The sequence below is a fragment of the Sphaeramia orbicularis genome, chromosome 20, assembly GCF_902148855.1.
Source record: "Sphaeramia orbicularis chromosome 20, fSphaOr1.1, whole genome shotgun sequence".
Lineage (NCBI taxonomy): Eukaryota > Metazoa > Chordata > Actinopteri > Kurtiformes > Apogonidae > Sphaeramia > Sphaeramia orbicularis.
In genome coordinates this window covers 36,302,833-36,318,717 of record NC_043976.1, presented here as the reverse complement: position 1 = coordinate 36,318,717, position 15,885 = coordinate 36,302,833, and the positions used below count along the sequence as shown (strand labels likewise).

At 37.7% G+C, this 15,885-nt stretch overlaps 1 protein-coding gene across 2 annotated transcripts in view; it reads left to right on the top strand.

Annotated features, from left to right (window-relative positions):
- ahrra (aryl-hydrocarbon receptor repressor a) overlaps positions 1-15,177 on the top strand; it is a 96,605-nt gene extending 81,428 nt beyond the window's left edge. For both annotated transcript variants that reach the window (XM_030122937.1, XM_030122936.1), the window contains exons 6-9: positions 4,668-4,812; positions 6,202-6,335; positions 10,159-10,367; positions 13,405-15,177. In XM_030122937.1, coding sequence (XP_029978797.1) covers positions 4,668-4,812; positions 6,202-6,335; positions 10,159-10,367; positions 13,405-14,551 — 1,635 coding nt within the window. In that variant the 3' untranslated portion in view covers positions 14,552-15,177. The remainder of the gene's footprint in view (positions 1-4,667; positions 4,813-6,201; positions 6,336-10,158; positions 10,368-13,404) is intronic.
- Positions 15,178-15,885: the final 708 nt, after the last annotated feature.

Genomic DNA, 15,885 nt, shown 5'->3' with positions numbered 1-15,885 from the left:
CACTGACACACACAACAGAATGACACTTTGGGATAGAAATACTTCTGCTACAATACTCCCACTTGGTTTACAAGCAGACAGGTAATAATCCAGCGCCACAAAATCAACGTACAAACCGAGGTGGGAATATTGTGCTACAGTACACAAATATGCACATGAATACAGAAACAGAAAAAGGAAATTAAAACTGTAAATTGAACAATATGTGTATGAATGAGTATCTTTATACTGTTTGGTACACTACATAAAATTTACATTTATTAGTATTATTACACCACCGAAGATGCTATAGGCTAGATTATTCCTGATTGTCTGTCAGGATTACACAAAAATTACTAATACTATTGAACAATGGTGAAATGGTAGAGCATAGGTCCAAATGCATTTTATTCTTGAGGTTCATTCATACTTCAATTATGAACAGAAAGGAATACATTAATATTGGTTAAAGGATTCTAAAGGTTTATTTCCTTCATTATTCCTGTATTAGTCTTTGCATTTTACCCATCCTAACGCACACAGTGGTGCGCAGACAAATGCCCACAAAACAAATGCCCACAAGACAATTGCCCACAACCTTATTGAAAAAAGAGACAAATGCCCACAATTTGTAGTATGGCATTATTCCAATGGGGGAACTATATGAAGCATGCAAATACTGCAGATATTTTAAGTACATATGTACTGCAGATATCTACATATGTAATCAGTATCCAGTTGTTAAGCAACAATAGTCCAAATAGTTATGTCATTGTAACATTATTGATGCAGGATCTGAATTAAGCCTTTATTAGATAATAAGCCCTGCGATGAACTGGTGAAATGTCCAGGGTGTACCCCGCCTTCACCCGTAGGTAGCTGGGATAGGCTCCAAGCGACCCCCATGACCCTAGTGACGATAAAGCAGGTTCACATAATGAATGAATGAATGAATGAATGAATAGATAGATAATAAATCAAAGAGAAAATTGTTTGTAGGATTTTGTTTTTCAGACATTTTTTTAAGAAACCTCTAAGAATTATGTAAATACTGAGATCAATCACAAATCACATTTGAAAAACTTGTTTAGTGTTTTATTAGTATGGATTAATTAAGATTAAAGTAACAATGTATACATACTACAGTTTTTCTGTCTACAAAGACTCAGCTTTGAGTAGTTGAAATAGTTTATTTACTAATAAGTAGATTAATTTACCTACTAACAGTCATGCACTATTTAGTGTTAAAATTCCTTTGTAGTTGATTGATGTTTCTTAATTAGGTTATTAACTTTGCAGAGTGATAGTCATACAGCATGCACTGTATATCACACCTTGTGCACTGTTTGGGCTTGGAGTCGGTGTTTGTACTCAATTAAGGCTCACTGCCTTTTACCTCCATCACATAAAGGGTTGTGTTGTCCACACCTTGATTTCTATAATCACTGCTGTATGCGGGGTACACCCTGGACATTTCGCCAGTTCATCGCAGGGCTTATTATCTAATAAAGGCTTAATTCAGATCCTGCATCAATAATGTTACAATGACATAACTATTTGGACTATTGTTGCTTAACAACTGAATACTGATTACATATGTAGATATCTGCAGTATATATGCACTTAAAATATCTGCAATATTTGCATGCTTCATATAGTTCCCCCATTGGAATAATGCCATACTACAAATTGTGGGCATTTGTCTCTTTTTTCAATAAGGTTGTGGGCAGTTGTCTTGTGGGCATTTGTCATGGAATCCACACAGTACCTAGCATTAGCATTAGTGCTAGCATTAGCATTAGCACATAGCAATTAGCATTAGCATAGGGCCAGTGATGTTGATTTCCTTTATTGTTCCTGGAGGTAAATTTGAGCTGCATTTTACCCATCCACATAAACACACATACACACACACACAGTACCTAGCATTAGCATTAGTGATTAATAGTAGCACATAGCACACATTAGGAGCAGTGAGGTTGATTTCCATTATTATTCCCGTAGTTTAATTCAGTCTCTGCATTTTGTCCATCCTAATGCACGCGCAGTACCTAGCATTAACATTAGTACTAGCGATTAGCATTAGCATTTAGCACACATTAGGAGCAGTGTCTCCAGATCTTCATCAGCACCATGTTCAGAAGCACTGATAGGAGAATGAACCTATTTAATACCTGTTTATAATGGTGGGAGACAAGCCATCACAGAAAGGCGAGGGGTCAAAGTGCACCTAAGGTTAGGGTCAATGTAGTATAAAGTAATGTGCTATTGTAATTGTAACTGACCACACGCTTGCAAACATTATTAACATTGGTTATGAATGTTAAGCGGTATGACCACAACAGGACAACCAATGGTCACAAATATTATGACAACAAACGTGGCAAAAGAGAGGGCTGTGCTTATATCAGTGTTCTAAATGGCTGTGATCTTTGTTTTTATTTGTTGAGGTGAGAATTTGTTCTCTCAACTATTGTCTGTGTTGCACCCTGCAATTCCCAGTGGACATCCATAAATACAGATGAAATGAAAGCGTAGTCTGTATCTGCATAAATAGCATAAATAAGCCATTTTTCTTATTCTTATACTTATTCTGCTCTTTGATGTAATGTTAGCAAAGATTTCATATCAATATTTTTATAAAGAACAGCTCAAGAAGAGAAGACAGTAGGTGCATTTCTGTAAAATATCTAGAGAATGTGAAGCGAAGGTGGTCACAAAAAGGAAAAAAACTAATTATGTTAATATTCATAAACTATTTCTATCTAAGATTATTATTAGTAGTAGTACTTTATTTTACCAGGTAAAATCAATTGAGAACAGCTTCTCATTTACAATGATGACCTGGCAAGTGGCCCCAACAGATAAAAACAAAGACAAAACAGAACAAAGAAAAACAGATAAAAGGAATCAGTACAAATGAATCCAAGACTTGCAACCAGTGATGGAGTGCCGTTTTTCATAGAAGAGACAGAAATCATTTTCTCTGTCTCTTCATTGGTCCACATAACCTGTTCTATCAGACGTGACTTCACACTTTATTAAATATGTGGGAAAACGCAGCAAACAGCTGTTCAGTCTGTTACATCTTGGTGACATCAGACTTTCTTTCTACATTTCTATTCAGCTGCTCTGTGAGGAAAAAAAGGCCAAAAACCACCTCAAGCATGCTAAAAAACATTTTTGTGAAAACACGCCTTGCAACAGTCTAGGAGATAAAAGCATCTGCATCTGTGAAACACAGGGTTTTGTTTTATAAGGTGATCACAAAAAGTGAAAAACCCCTATTAATCTGTGCACATGCATTTAAAACTCTATTTGAGTATTCACAGATAATTTTAGACTTTAGAGACTGTCAACAAAACCCGTTCACACTTGTTAATTTTTTGTGATTGTGATTGTTTTTCACACCACATGCTTTTGCCTTTTAGGCCTTGACAACATGTCACATAATTCTGAGCCCACAATTGTATTCAGAATAAGGCTTTTCCTTAATATACCACAGAATGCTCTAAGTACTAAGTAGCACCACAAGAAAGCCCTGGAGAAGAGTAGAAAACCTCCACTGGCCTTTCATCCCATTTGTTACTGGGGCAGTTCCACTTTGAAGGTCAGCGAAAATATCACTTATTTTTTTCCCCGTCTTTTCCTCTTTCTGTTTTTTACGAGAAACATAAACAATAGTCACTGGATCCGTCTGTCTGCTCGACTGCCAGTAGGGAACCAAACCACAGGACGAAGGGCTCGGCGAAGACGGTGGGAACAGATTGTGTTTTCAGAGGCAGCCGATCAAAAACCCTTGCGTGCCACCATTCTGGAAATTATGGAGAAAGTAGAGGGAGGCGGGAGAGAGGGAAGAGGAGAAGGTTGAACATTTTAGTGAGGAATCTGTCATGGAATGACAGAGAGCAAAGCTATTGCTGGAAAAGAGAGAGAGAGAAAAAGAGGCATGACGAGAGTGGGCTGGACCCTGACTCACTGTGTGTGTAGATGGGGAGGCTGGACTGCTGTTCAGGAGCTGGTGTCACGCGATGTTTGCCAAACACAGCTGCCCTCGCTGGCCCTGCAGCTGCCCCTACGCTGTTACTGCACTGGCTAAATGCTTTTGCATGGGTGTATGTGCAGCCATGTATGTGTCTTTGTGTGACTTTCATTGGCTTCCTATGTACAGGGCAGCATGGTTCTTGTGTGTGACGATGGGATTAACATGCTCCCTGGGAATCCTGGGGCAGACAGAGTGTTTCTGAGCAGCAGGAATAGGAGCCCCCTACTCACCCCTAACAGTAGCAACAGCTCAGAAAAGTTACTGTAGACCGAGGGTGTCAAACATATGGCCCGTGGACCAAAACTGGCCTGCAAAAGTGCCCAATTGCAAGTCACTGTTATTGTCTTTTGTTTTTGTACTGCTTTTATTCTGATTGTATCTTTTATACTTGTACTCTGAGAGACCTCTGCATAATAATTCCTATGTACCTGAATGTGTACAAATGGCAAATAAACCATCTTATCTTCAACGTATAAATAATGACAAGTCCAAATGTTTTTCTTTTACAGAAAGGTCTAAAACAGAGAAAAGTTTGGAGTTGTCATTATTTTTCTTTTATTATGTTATTATTTTATACTTTCTTTTTTATATTTAGATACTTTCCTCCTCAAACTAATCCTCTCTGTCCTGATTTTCCCTGCAGACTGATGTGATGCACCAGAATGTGTTCGACTACATCCACATAGACGACCGTCAGGAGTTCAAACGTCAGCTCCACTGGGCCATGTGTCCACCACAGCACCAGGGGACACAGGGACACCAGGACAACCAACTCGCCACTGGGACAGGTTGGTATCTCACCATGGAACCAGTGCAGTTTCGAATAACGGTTACATAATTCGATTACACATCAAATATAACTGTGACCTGTAACAAAAAAATGCGCTTTACACTTGTCAATGGTTGCATCTTAAAGTATATTCAGGAACAAGATTGTGTAGAATACAACACCAAGACAGACGGCCAACAATATTAATACACCCATAAAGTTGTAATAAATGTGTTTTCAAACACCTTCCTTTTCATTCCTATTTATACACATTAGTAATCACCTTTGGCCAGGTTCAATGATTACATATTGAGTTCCAATTATGCTTTATCTATCAAGAATAAGTCACATTGTCACAATCATTTCATGAGAAGAAGTAAAATATTTTATTCCAACTTTATGGGTTGGAATAAAATAGTGTGTAATGAAATTAGAAAAAAGCTTTAAAAGCTTTATTCTATGGTCTAGATAGAAATTAAACATAGTAAACTGCATTACTTCAGGTAAAAAAGTTATATTTTTAATTACATATGTAAGATAGTAGCTAGTGATTTGTAATTCAGTTACATTTTAACCACTTTTTGGGACTTCCAATTTGTTTCTAAATGTAGTATGATTTATTATAATATTACCCTCTTTATTTTGCATTTCTTCAGTGAAAATAATGTATTTTCCTAAATGTAATGCATGGATCATGTTGATGTTCATCAAAGCTCTATCAATACAGAGAAAGCTGAAGAAAAAGTGACTTTTTCAGCTAAATTTATCATTAGTTGACCATAAAAACAAATGTCTACAACCACTGTCATTGATCCAACTCCATGGGTTTTACTGGTGAATCAATGTTGTAGAAGATGACGGTGTTTCCACGGTAACTACAGAGCCATTGAACGTCCAAATGGGTCATATCTGATGACCATGAAAAGATGACAAACTACATTTTACCTCAGTTATTTACATGTATTGATAAGATTATTGATTCAGAAGCTATTGAACAGTTTAGATGAGTAGATGCTTTTGTCACCACAAAAATAAGGTCTTTAAGGATTAAATGACAAAATAAATGCCACTGGCTACAGTTACTTGGAAACAAACAACAAAACAATGTAATTTTTGGTCAAAATCATACTTGAGGTAATAGAGTTGGGAAACTGTTTTTTAACCCAAAAAAAAGGGCATTAAAATGGCTGTATTTTCAGTAAAATTTTCACAATATTTAAAACTCTGATAGTTTAATAAAACACCAACATTATCTTATTTAGGGCTGACAAATGATCCCATAACAGTTGATCAGTTTCATGAAACCACTTTTTCTTCTTTCTCTCTTCTTTCTGACATTGACGCCCTCTGTGGGTTCATCATATACGTCGCTATAATAACGGAGTATTTTTTGCTTGTTGGTTTTCAGGTGAAGACTTTGTGGTGAGCAGTCTGTTCCATTCTCCAGAGGCGGGGGGAATTCCTCCAGAGCTTTCCTGCTTCCTCAACAGATGTTTTATCGCCAGAGTCAGATGCCTCTTGGACAGCACCTCTGGATTCCTGGTGAGTGGGTTTAACCAAACTTCCCGACTTAAAGCTGTAATATATAACATTTAAGTATCTACAGGTGAAGGTTATATGTTTTGTTGAGTTGCGTGACTACATTACATTATATGTTTGACAATATTCACAAATTCAGAGAAGAATAAAACTCAAATACCTGATGGATACATGATTCTGGAGTCAGTGCAGATAGATTTTTGTCAATAGGGGTGATTGTTATTAAGGCTGGGAGATAAAACAATCATCATTATTGCAATATACTTTTATATCACATTAAATGTCATTAGAGTGTTTTTCCTTTTGTCTTTGAGACTATTTCTTTTACATTCTCACTTGAAACACTTACAAAATGTTCCATGTTTTACTGTTTTATTTATCATAGAAGAGTTTAAAAGCACAAATAATGAGCTTTTAAGTCACTTTCACTGTTACATGAGGGCTCAGATTGGACTTATTTTCATTATTTTGGTTTAATGATGTGAATGACTCAAGAAAATGAACAAAAATAAGCACTAAATCATGAAATACAAGGTGATCAGTGAATTCTTGTCCTATACACCTCTATTTTCATCTTTTTTCACCTGTAATTTGCATCTTTTTGGCTTTTTGGCTACTAATAACCATCTGCTTTATTCAGCTTTGACCTTCTGTAGCATTCCCCTTATGTCTTTTACATTGTTTTCATATTGTTGCATTTTTTACATTGTTTTCTTCTTATTGCATCAGTCACATTTTCTTTTTTTGTGTCTTTTACATCATCTTGGGTCCTGTTTCATCTACTGTACGACATCACTTTCAACAAAGTAATCAAAGAAAAACTACATATAACCATCTGGTTTTGAAATGGGTCAAGCACTCCAGCACCACTTGTCATAAAGGAGAAATTATTTCACTCTAAATATAGACCAACGTGTTTCAGCTTGTGGTCATCCTAGTGACCCTGGTCTATATTTAGAGTGAAATAAAACTCTGCTGCAGGAGTTCTTGACCTGCAGGTAGTTTTTCTCCTTCTCTGTGCACCTTGGAAATAGGTGAAGTTGTGCCAGAAAAGTCTATTTAGCTAAACTACAGCACAGGCAACAAACATACGGCCCGTGGGCCAAAACCGGCCTGCCAAAGGGTCCAATCTGGCCCATGGGATGAAGTTGCGAAATGCAAAAATGACTCTGATATTAATAATCAAAAGTGTCAAAAACATTTTAGTTCAAGGGCTACATCATAGTAACCTATAAATAGTGACAACCCCAAATTTTTCTCTTTGTTTTAGTGTAAAAAAGTAAAATTAAATGAAAATATTTACATTTACAAACCATCCTTTCATAATAATCTAAACAAATATGAACAACCTGACATGTCTTAAGAGAACTAAGTGCAATTTTGACAATATTTTGCCCGTTACTATGTTGTTTTGTGCTTTGTAAGTTGTAATGCAAAGCTATAACTGATAAACTGAGGCATAATATTGTTAAAATTACACTTATTGTTCTTAAGACATGTCAGGTTGTTCACATTATTCTCATTTTAAAGGCAACTTTGTAGATGTAAACATTTTCATAATGTAGTTTATACTTAAATTTAGTTTTTTTTCTCCAGTTTTCCACTATTTGACTTGAGATCATATTGGACCATATGTGGCCCTTGAGCTAAAATGAGTTTGACACCCCTGAACTATAACTTTAAAGAAATGATATCACATTTATCCTGATAATTATCGATATTGACTCACACGACAACATTTTTCCATCATTATTGCCTTGCTCTAACTCCTATAATTCTTTGCCACTTTATTGCTTTCATTACAAGACAACTAGAAGCAGAAATTACCCATTTTTGCATTTTTAGCTCATTTAAAAAGTGCAGAATATGAAAATTGTGCTCTGAGTAAATGGTGGCCGCTTTCTGGGAGACGACTCAAGTTTATAAAAAGTTATATGACCCCATCCGTGCAGCATAACTTCATTTTTAATTGCAGTGCGTACAATTATTTATAGTTATATTGCAAAGTATTATAATGTAATTGGGTGGCTGGATGCAGCAGCAGAATAGGAGCGTGGTTCATCCCTCGTGGCTGTGACTAGAGTGGTTTGGAGAACAGCAGTGGAAAAGCCAGAGGTCTGATGACAGAGCAACAAGAATGTGGGTTTGGACGGTTTCATCAGGGTCGGCGGAGTTCACTGTCACCAAGTCCACTGACGCTGGCTGCACAACCGAAATTCTAGATGGCAGTTTTCTGACATATACTGGGAGCTGTAGTGGCCAAGTTGTGAGCGAATGTTGTTGAGATGCTTTCTTCATCAGTCATCGTAATTACGGGAAAAACACATAAATTGTAATGTCATGCACGATCCTTTTTCAGCTAAAAACATTGAGTCCGAAATAAAATCTGATTAATATGCCAGTAAGTCTTGTCTTAAATCTAAATGCGTTTTCAACACCCTATACAGTAATGACTCATTTTTAATGAACTGCATCAATAAATGTGCTACTGGAAGCAATGGTTTAGGCACAAAACTATCACCACTATAAATCTGGTTTTCCAGAACACAGGGTCACGATCCGAAATGGGAATCGGAGCCATTTTTATTGGGTTGAGTAAATTGCATAACAGGAATATGACATGTAATCATTATCTAAATGAGAATAGAAGAAGAGTTTATATATGTTGACATCACCAAAGTAATGTGATGATATAAAAGTACAAAGTAAGACAAAGGATGAAAATGACAAAAGATGCAAACAGTGTAGAAGATGCAACAACATGAAAACAAAAAACATGTAACGAGATGAAAACAGTGTGAATAAGGGCAAGCATAAAAGAAGAAAACAAGATAAAAACAATTTAAAGTTACAAACTGATGTAAAAACTGAAATGAACTTGGATGACGCAACAAAATGTTAATTACATGAAAGAAACAACATGAGACTCAAACTGTGCATGAAATACACAAGACCACAATGATGCAAAAGATTACAATATCAAGAAATTTTTTTTTGTAAAAATATAGAGATTGTGACATTTCAGGACGTATATTTTTAAAAACTAGCTCCTGTGGAGACATAAAATAGATTTATTTGTATCTTAAGCGGCACTGGAAGGTAAATCCGACATTAATATAAATCAGCCACTGGGACAAAGTGCAGAAGTCAGAGTGCAGAATTCGGACCACAGCACTCAATACACTGAACTGACAGAACTGAGAAGTCACACGACACACTGCCTCATCTAACATGTAGCTCCGCCCACCTTCTCCAGCCTCACTGACTGCACAGAGCAAAGAACACTATTAAACAACATATAGAGTATTTAGAACAATAATTCCTATTCGATACTATATACTATCATGAATTTGTCGTTTCTTTCATCAGTTGCCACAGTACTGTGGTAGCAAAATGCACAAAAGAATGCACTGAAGTATACACCATATATCACCACAGTACTGTGGCAACAAGAGGCTAATGAGTTCATGTAACAGTATCTGTGATTGGCTCTAGTACAAATGCTAACATTTGATTGGCTCTGTGGCAATAGACAAACAGATATTTCATACCAGAGTACTGTGGCAGTAGCCATTGCCTTAAAATATTATATCTTGCTGTGCCTTTTATGTATAGCATGAGGATAAAAAAAACATAATTAACCAGAAAATATAATATAGAAACAAATTCTCTGTGGTTGTTCATAAGTGAGATAAGTGAGTAGTAACTCACATTTTTTTGTCGTCTTAAATCACTCAGATCACCTGTGTTAATCTTAAATTTGATTATCGACTTATAGGTTTTTCTGATTTGACATTCATTATGGCAGTAATTTTGTCCTCCCCAGACGATGCAGTTCCAAGGTCGGCTGAAGTTCCTCCACGGCCAGAAGAAGAAGTCAGCCTCCGGAGCCCTGCTGCCCCCCCAGCTGGCTCTGTTCTGCATCGGCGTGCCCCTCCTGCTGCCCTCCATCACAGACATGAAGATGAAGAACATGCTAATGAGGGGGAAGAGCAAGGGAGGAAGTGGAGGGGTTCTGTCTGCTATGGAACATGGGTAAGACACATGTTCATCTTCTCCTGTGAGGATCCACTGATTGGTTTAATGGCCGCACTTTGGTTAAAGGTCACCCCTGTCAACGCAAAGCCAGGGTCTGAGACACCACTGGTCCAATTTGAGGAAATCTGAAAGATGAGGGATTTTATCGCCTCCTCTAGAAACAAAACTGATTTGCCTTTTGGGGGCTGCTAGAAGTAAAGGTCAAGGTTCTAAATAGGTCAAACTCCAGTGTTGTTGGTGGGGAAAAAAAAAAAAAAGTTTAGTGACCACTCCAAACCAATATTGGACTAAAAAAATACAGTGACGTCCATTTATTTTGCTGCTTATTCATTTATGAATTTTTCACCAGCTTTTCACCCGAGAAAGTTACATTAACACAAATAAGCCCTTCTATTTATGTGTTTATTTATTCATTAGTTAATTTGGTAGGGACAGTGCATATTAATGGACATCTGTATTGAGACAACATCAGATGTAAATATGCTGGATTATAGCTAATGTGTTAATTTGCATTCCTAGTAACGAAACACACAATTAACATACAAACAGAGCAGCATGATAAACATATAACACATTAAAAGGTAAAGGGTTAAAATGATCACAAGACTGGTTTTCTTTAAGTCACTGTTACCCATGAGGCTTAATTAAAAACCCTCCAAAATCCAGAGTTGCAATACAAAATTACTAAAAATTGTTGAAATGGCATCGATTTACAGCTTTCTTTGCTACTTCGAAACCTAGAAATGAATTAATTTATAACTAAACTATAAGCTACCTTTAATATGACGATGCTGCAGACCTGGACATGAGAAAATTGTCCTTAAATAAACCATTATTGACTACACTTGGACTAAAGGAACATCAGTAATCCTCAATACATCTTAACTTTATGATTAATTGTTCTTGTTTTGCTCTTGAGTTCCTTAAAAGTACCCAAATAGCAAAAATATGGGGAATTTAAGCCTTCTCGTGATATGTAGCATATCTATCTATATTGGCACAAGTAATATGTTTGACTTGATGACTTTTTTTTGGGGGGGGGGGGTTTCTGTGATCATGCTTAGGGAGGTCGCTGGTGATCTGGTGGTCATCCAAAGGCTACACCTACCTACCTGTGCCCAATTAGAGCAAACACAATAAATAACATGGCTCATGGTTTGTGCATCATTAACATAACTAGGAGACTGACAGGTCCCACTGCCCCCTCTACTGTTCATTACTTCTCATTTGTACACTGATTTCTATACCTTAATTAACCCTCATAGACCAAGACTGAACATATCTATTGCTTTAAAATACCTACTGAAGCTCCGATCATATCTATATGCTTTGTAAAGTCAGGTAAATTGGAATTTTTGTCTTGTTAAAAACAGACTTACTTCATTCTTTGCATTTCTTCAATTGAGTATATATAAATTCTACACTGTCAGTTAAAGTCTAAATAAATACGATGAAAAAAAAAACTGATAATACAATGAGAAATGGATTTAACTTGCTCAGCAAAGGTTAAATGTGTACATAAAACTATTTGGAAGCTGAAAACATCAGCTTTTTACACTAAAAACTAGTTAACAGTAAAAACACCATTTTTTTCCTTTTAGAAATTTCAGCCAAATGATCCATTCTTCAGCAAACTGGAAACGTCAACTTAATGAGTAGATGAAATTTCAGGTTCTACTGATACCAACTTACACAAAACTATAGACAGAATAAATATATGAGAGTCCAAAGCAATGCTCTGAGAGTTAAGCAGAAGTACAAATGATCTAATATAAGGTACATCTTACAATAAAATACGGCTGTAAATGCTTGGAAATGCATATATTTATGATGTTTAACTATAAGACATGATGTTATACACCCTCATCTGTGCAACATCCAATTTTATATCTTCACTTAAGCTAGTAAATTTAATGTAGTCATGAGTAAAGCTGTAATTTAGCTCTCATTTAACCTCCTAATGTCCACCAGGTCACCGGCTGCCCATTTCAGGTGTAGGTTTAGGGTTACACTTGAATGATGTAAGGTTGGTTGTTTTTCAACTGCATGCTAGAGAAACTAGAAGATGTTTGCTTTAAAACAAAATCTAATATGGTATTTTGGCTTTATACTTCTTCTCAACTTAACCCGAACCCCATTTTAGGGTCAAGGTTAGGATTCTATAAAAACTGCAGATTTTAAAAGGTTATTAATATTTGTACTCCTGCTCATTTCAGATGTAAAATCTGATTGTCTCAGCACAAGAAATTGCAGAATCTGCACTTTTTTACGCATTCCTCGGACAGATATTTTTCTGAAATGATCTTCAGAGACCATGAAATATGTCCGACATTAGAGACCAGGGATAGACGCCACCTACTATGTTAATTAAAAACTTAAAATTCCTCACATTCCTAACATTGAGAGACATTTGTTCCTGAAGTAAATAAAGCAACTTCATTCATTCCAGTTGAAAATTAAACCATTGTGTGTTAGTGAGTAACCTATGTTCTATTGATGCTAATTCTATATGTTATAATCACTCTCTTAACTCATTGATGATGCCATCCATAATGTGCAGTGCAGTAAGTTTAAGGATAAATCAATCAGTTAATCAAAACAATGACAAACTGAAATGTTAACCCCTATCTACTACAGAGTGAATGAGGATAGAGTGCAGTGTAGGACCTGTAACCTAAAGTGTTGGTCATAACGGAGTCGGGTAAGGTCAGACTCTGTTCTCAATTTTCAGATGAGACAAATCCCGGAAAAGATGAGTCACTTTTGGAAAGACTCTGATGAACTATAGTGAACCAAACCTAGATATTTGTGCATTGAATCATTCATCAAATGGTAAAAAAAGATACACAAAAATACATTTTGCGGACATTCACCACACAGTCATCTGAGAGGCCTGTTCGTACCACATCCGTCTAAATGTCAAAGACCACCGCAACTTTATATAATCTGAGCTGATTGGTTTGTTTTTGCGACTAATGATCTCATTTTCCTGTTTCTCTGATCCCACGCTCCCCTTCATCCCCCTCCCTTACAGCGAGCGAGGGGATCACCTCCGGAGACACTCCTTCAGTGGAGGAATGGGGGACGTTTCAGACCCTCTCCTCCTGTCCTGTCCTACTCCTGGGGGGAACCAGCGAGGCCACCACACTCCATGGACCCCACTCTCCAAGGACAACCTCAAGTACCGGCCTGAAGGTTACTACAACCAGGAGGAGCCACTCAATTACTGCAAGTCCTCCATGGCTCCTCATAAAGGTCTGAGTCCAGGTCTGAGTGGCTGGCCCATGCGAGCCGGATCAGGACCCCTCAGAGGAGCGGGTCAGGGTGTCGGCTACGTCCCCCCTAACCGCTTGAACAAGGCTGGGCATTATGGGAAGCCGTACCGCCTTTCCCCGAGCTGCCACGGCGGCAGAGGAGGCGAGGTGTTTGTCTCCAAGCTCTATGGAAACCTGCAAATCCCCTCAGACCCTGATGCCTACTGCGTGGATTTGGTGAAGAGTGAGAACGGCTACGGCGAGTGCTACGACGGCCACCTGATGCCCGAGATGCCGCCCATCAAAGTAGAGCACGACTCGGACTCTGAGAATGGCTGCGATGCCTACGGTCGACCCTGGTCTTGCCGTGACCCGGAGGCCTTCGACCGCCGCTACAGTAATGGAATATACGACCACAGCTCCAGCCTCCAGCTCAAATCGGAGGCAGATTTTTACGATCCGCAGTACTCGCCCTGTCAGCGAGGCAAGGCAGGCATCAGCCCGCCGTACAACAACGGCAACTATCAGAACTATGCAGTCAACAACAGCGCAAACGCCACTGGACGTATGTCGAAGTGTGACAAAGACATGAGCAACAGCAACAGCCAGTTTAGTCCTCAGAGACTGTCTCACTCAGACTCTCTATGCAGCAACCAATCTGTCAACCTCATGGACTCGCACGTCTACCCAGTCGCCACACAGGACCCTCACAAAGCCTATATGCACCCGGACTACAACAAACATGATGTGTATGAGTTCAAAGGTCACGGCCTGATTCATTCAATCAAGCGGGAGCCCATGGACTCCCCGCCGTGGTCTGAAAGTGGTCATGATATAAATCAGTCCATGATGGTTCCGAGGAACGTTATGCCATGTGTCATGAGCACTGGGCACCACAAATCCAGCCCCTACATTTACATGCCGTAACAGCGCTAAACATACGCAAACACAACTGCGGAAAGTCACACACGCACACACAGACATGTATGCATTATAGTACATTGTGTCATTGTTGTCATACACATTCACCAGCATTATAAAAAGACAATCTCTAAATTTGATGATTCCCAGGATGTCAACATTTAAAGCCCTTCTTCTGCTCGATGAAGCGGTCATTAATAAGGCTCAGGTTCTAGTGTTTGTGTTGTGACAATCAGAAATAATACTTTGAATCCAGTTTATGGATAGATGAATTGATTTTAAAGAATACATTTTGTAGTTGTTTCACAGCACTTTTTGGATTTAGTGACAATGAGACAAATTATGTTTAGAGACACAATTTCATTTTTGTTTTATGTGTTGTGCACACCTGGCTTTTGTGGGAGAAACAAAGAATTTGCTGTAAAAAAGAAAAAAAAAAGTTAATTTTTTAACTGTGTACACAATAGATGACCTATACCTTCTACTGGGCTTATTCAAGGGAGACGTCTGATTATTGGTGATAACTTACCTGCCTTTTCCATTACTGCCTCCAGTAACTGATTTATATTAATTATAAAGTTATGTTAAGTCACCTAGCAGAGAGCATCCTGTATTAAAAAAAAAAATTAAATCAAAGCCATAATAACAAAAGATAAATGCACATCCAGGATTAGTACTTAGTCTTGGATGTGTAGTATTGACCGGCTGCTCTAAAGTAGTTTTTATTGCATGAAGTTGATATATCATAAGGACAGTTTTGGAAATGCTCCCTCTTTTTACCTTAAAAATACCCTCAAAAATTGCGGTGTAGTTTGTAGTTAATGGACCAAAACATGCAAAAGTGTTGATGCAGCCAAAGCTAAAAGTATATCCACTAAGTAAGAGGGTTCGTACAAACACACAAAGAATCCCTGAGACTCAAGCATGTGTCCTACTGGAATATCCTTAAGCAGATGCAACCTGTTGGTGATCCAAGGTGTGTGATTAAAAACATATAGAGTACTGTGCAAAAGTCTTTGTCTACCTTTATATTTGTTATTTTTGCAGGGTTGAAATGAGCATACATATTTATTTTTCATTCCGGTTTCTTCAAATTCAACAAGAAAATACAGGAAATGTCTGCACAGCCTTGAAAGACACACAAAAACTCAACTAAATGGGACTGTAAAGGTTAAAGTCACTATTTAGTGTGACCCCAGACGTCTGTGACAGGAAGCAGCACAAACAGTTAGAAACATCTGACGTGTTGAATGAAACCTGGTATAAAACATCAGAAAATTAATGCTATATATGGTTGAACAAAAGGGTTAACGACAAAGGGAGGTCACACTAAATATGAC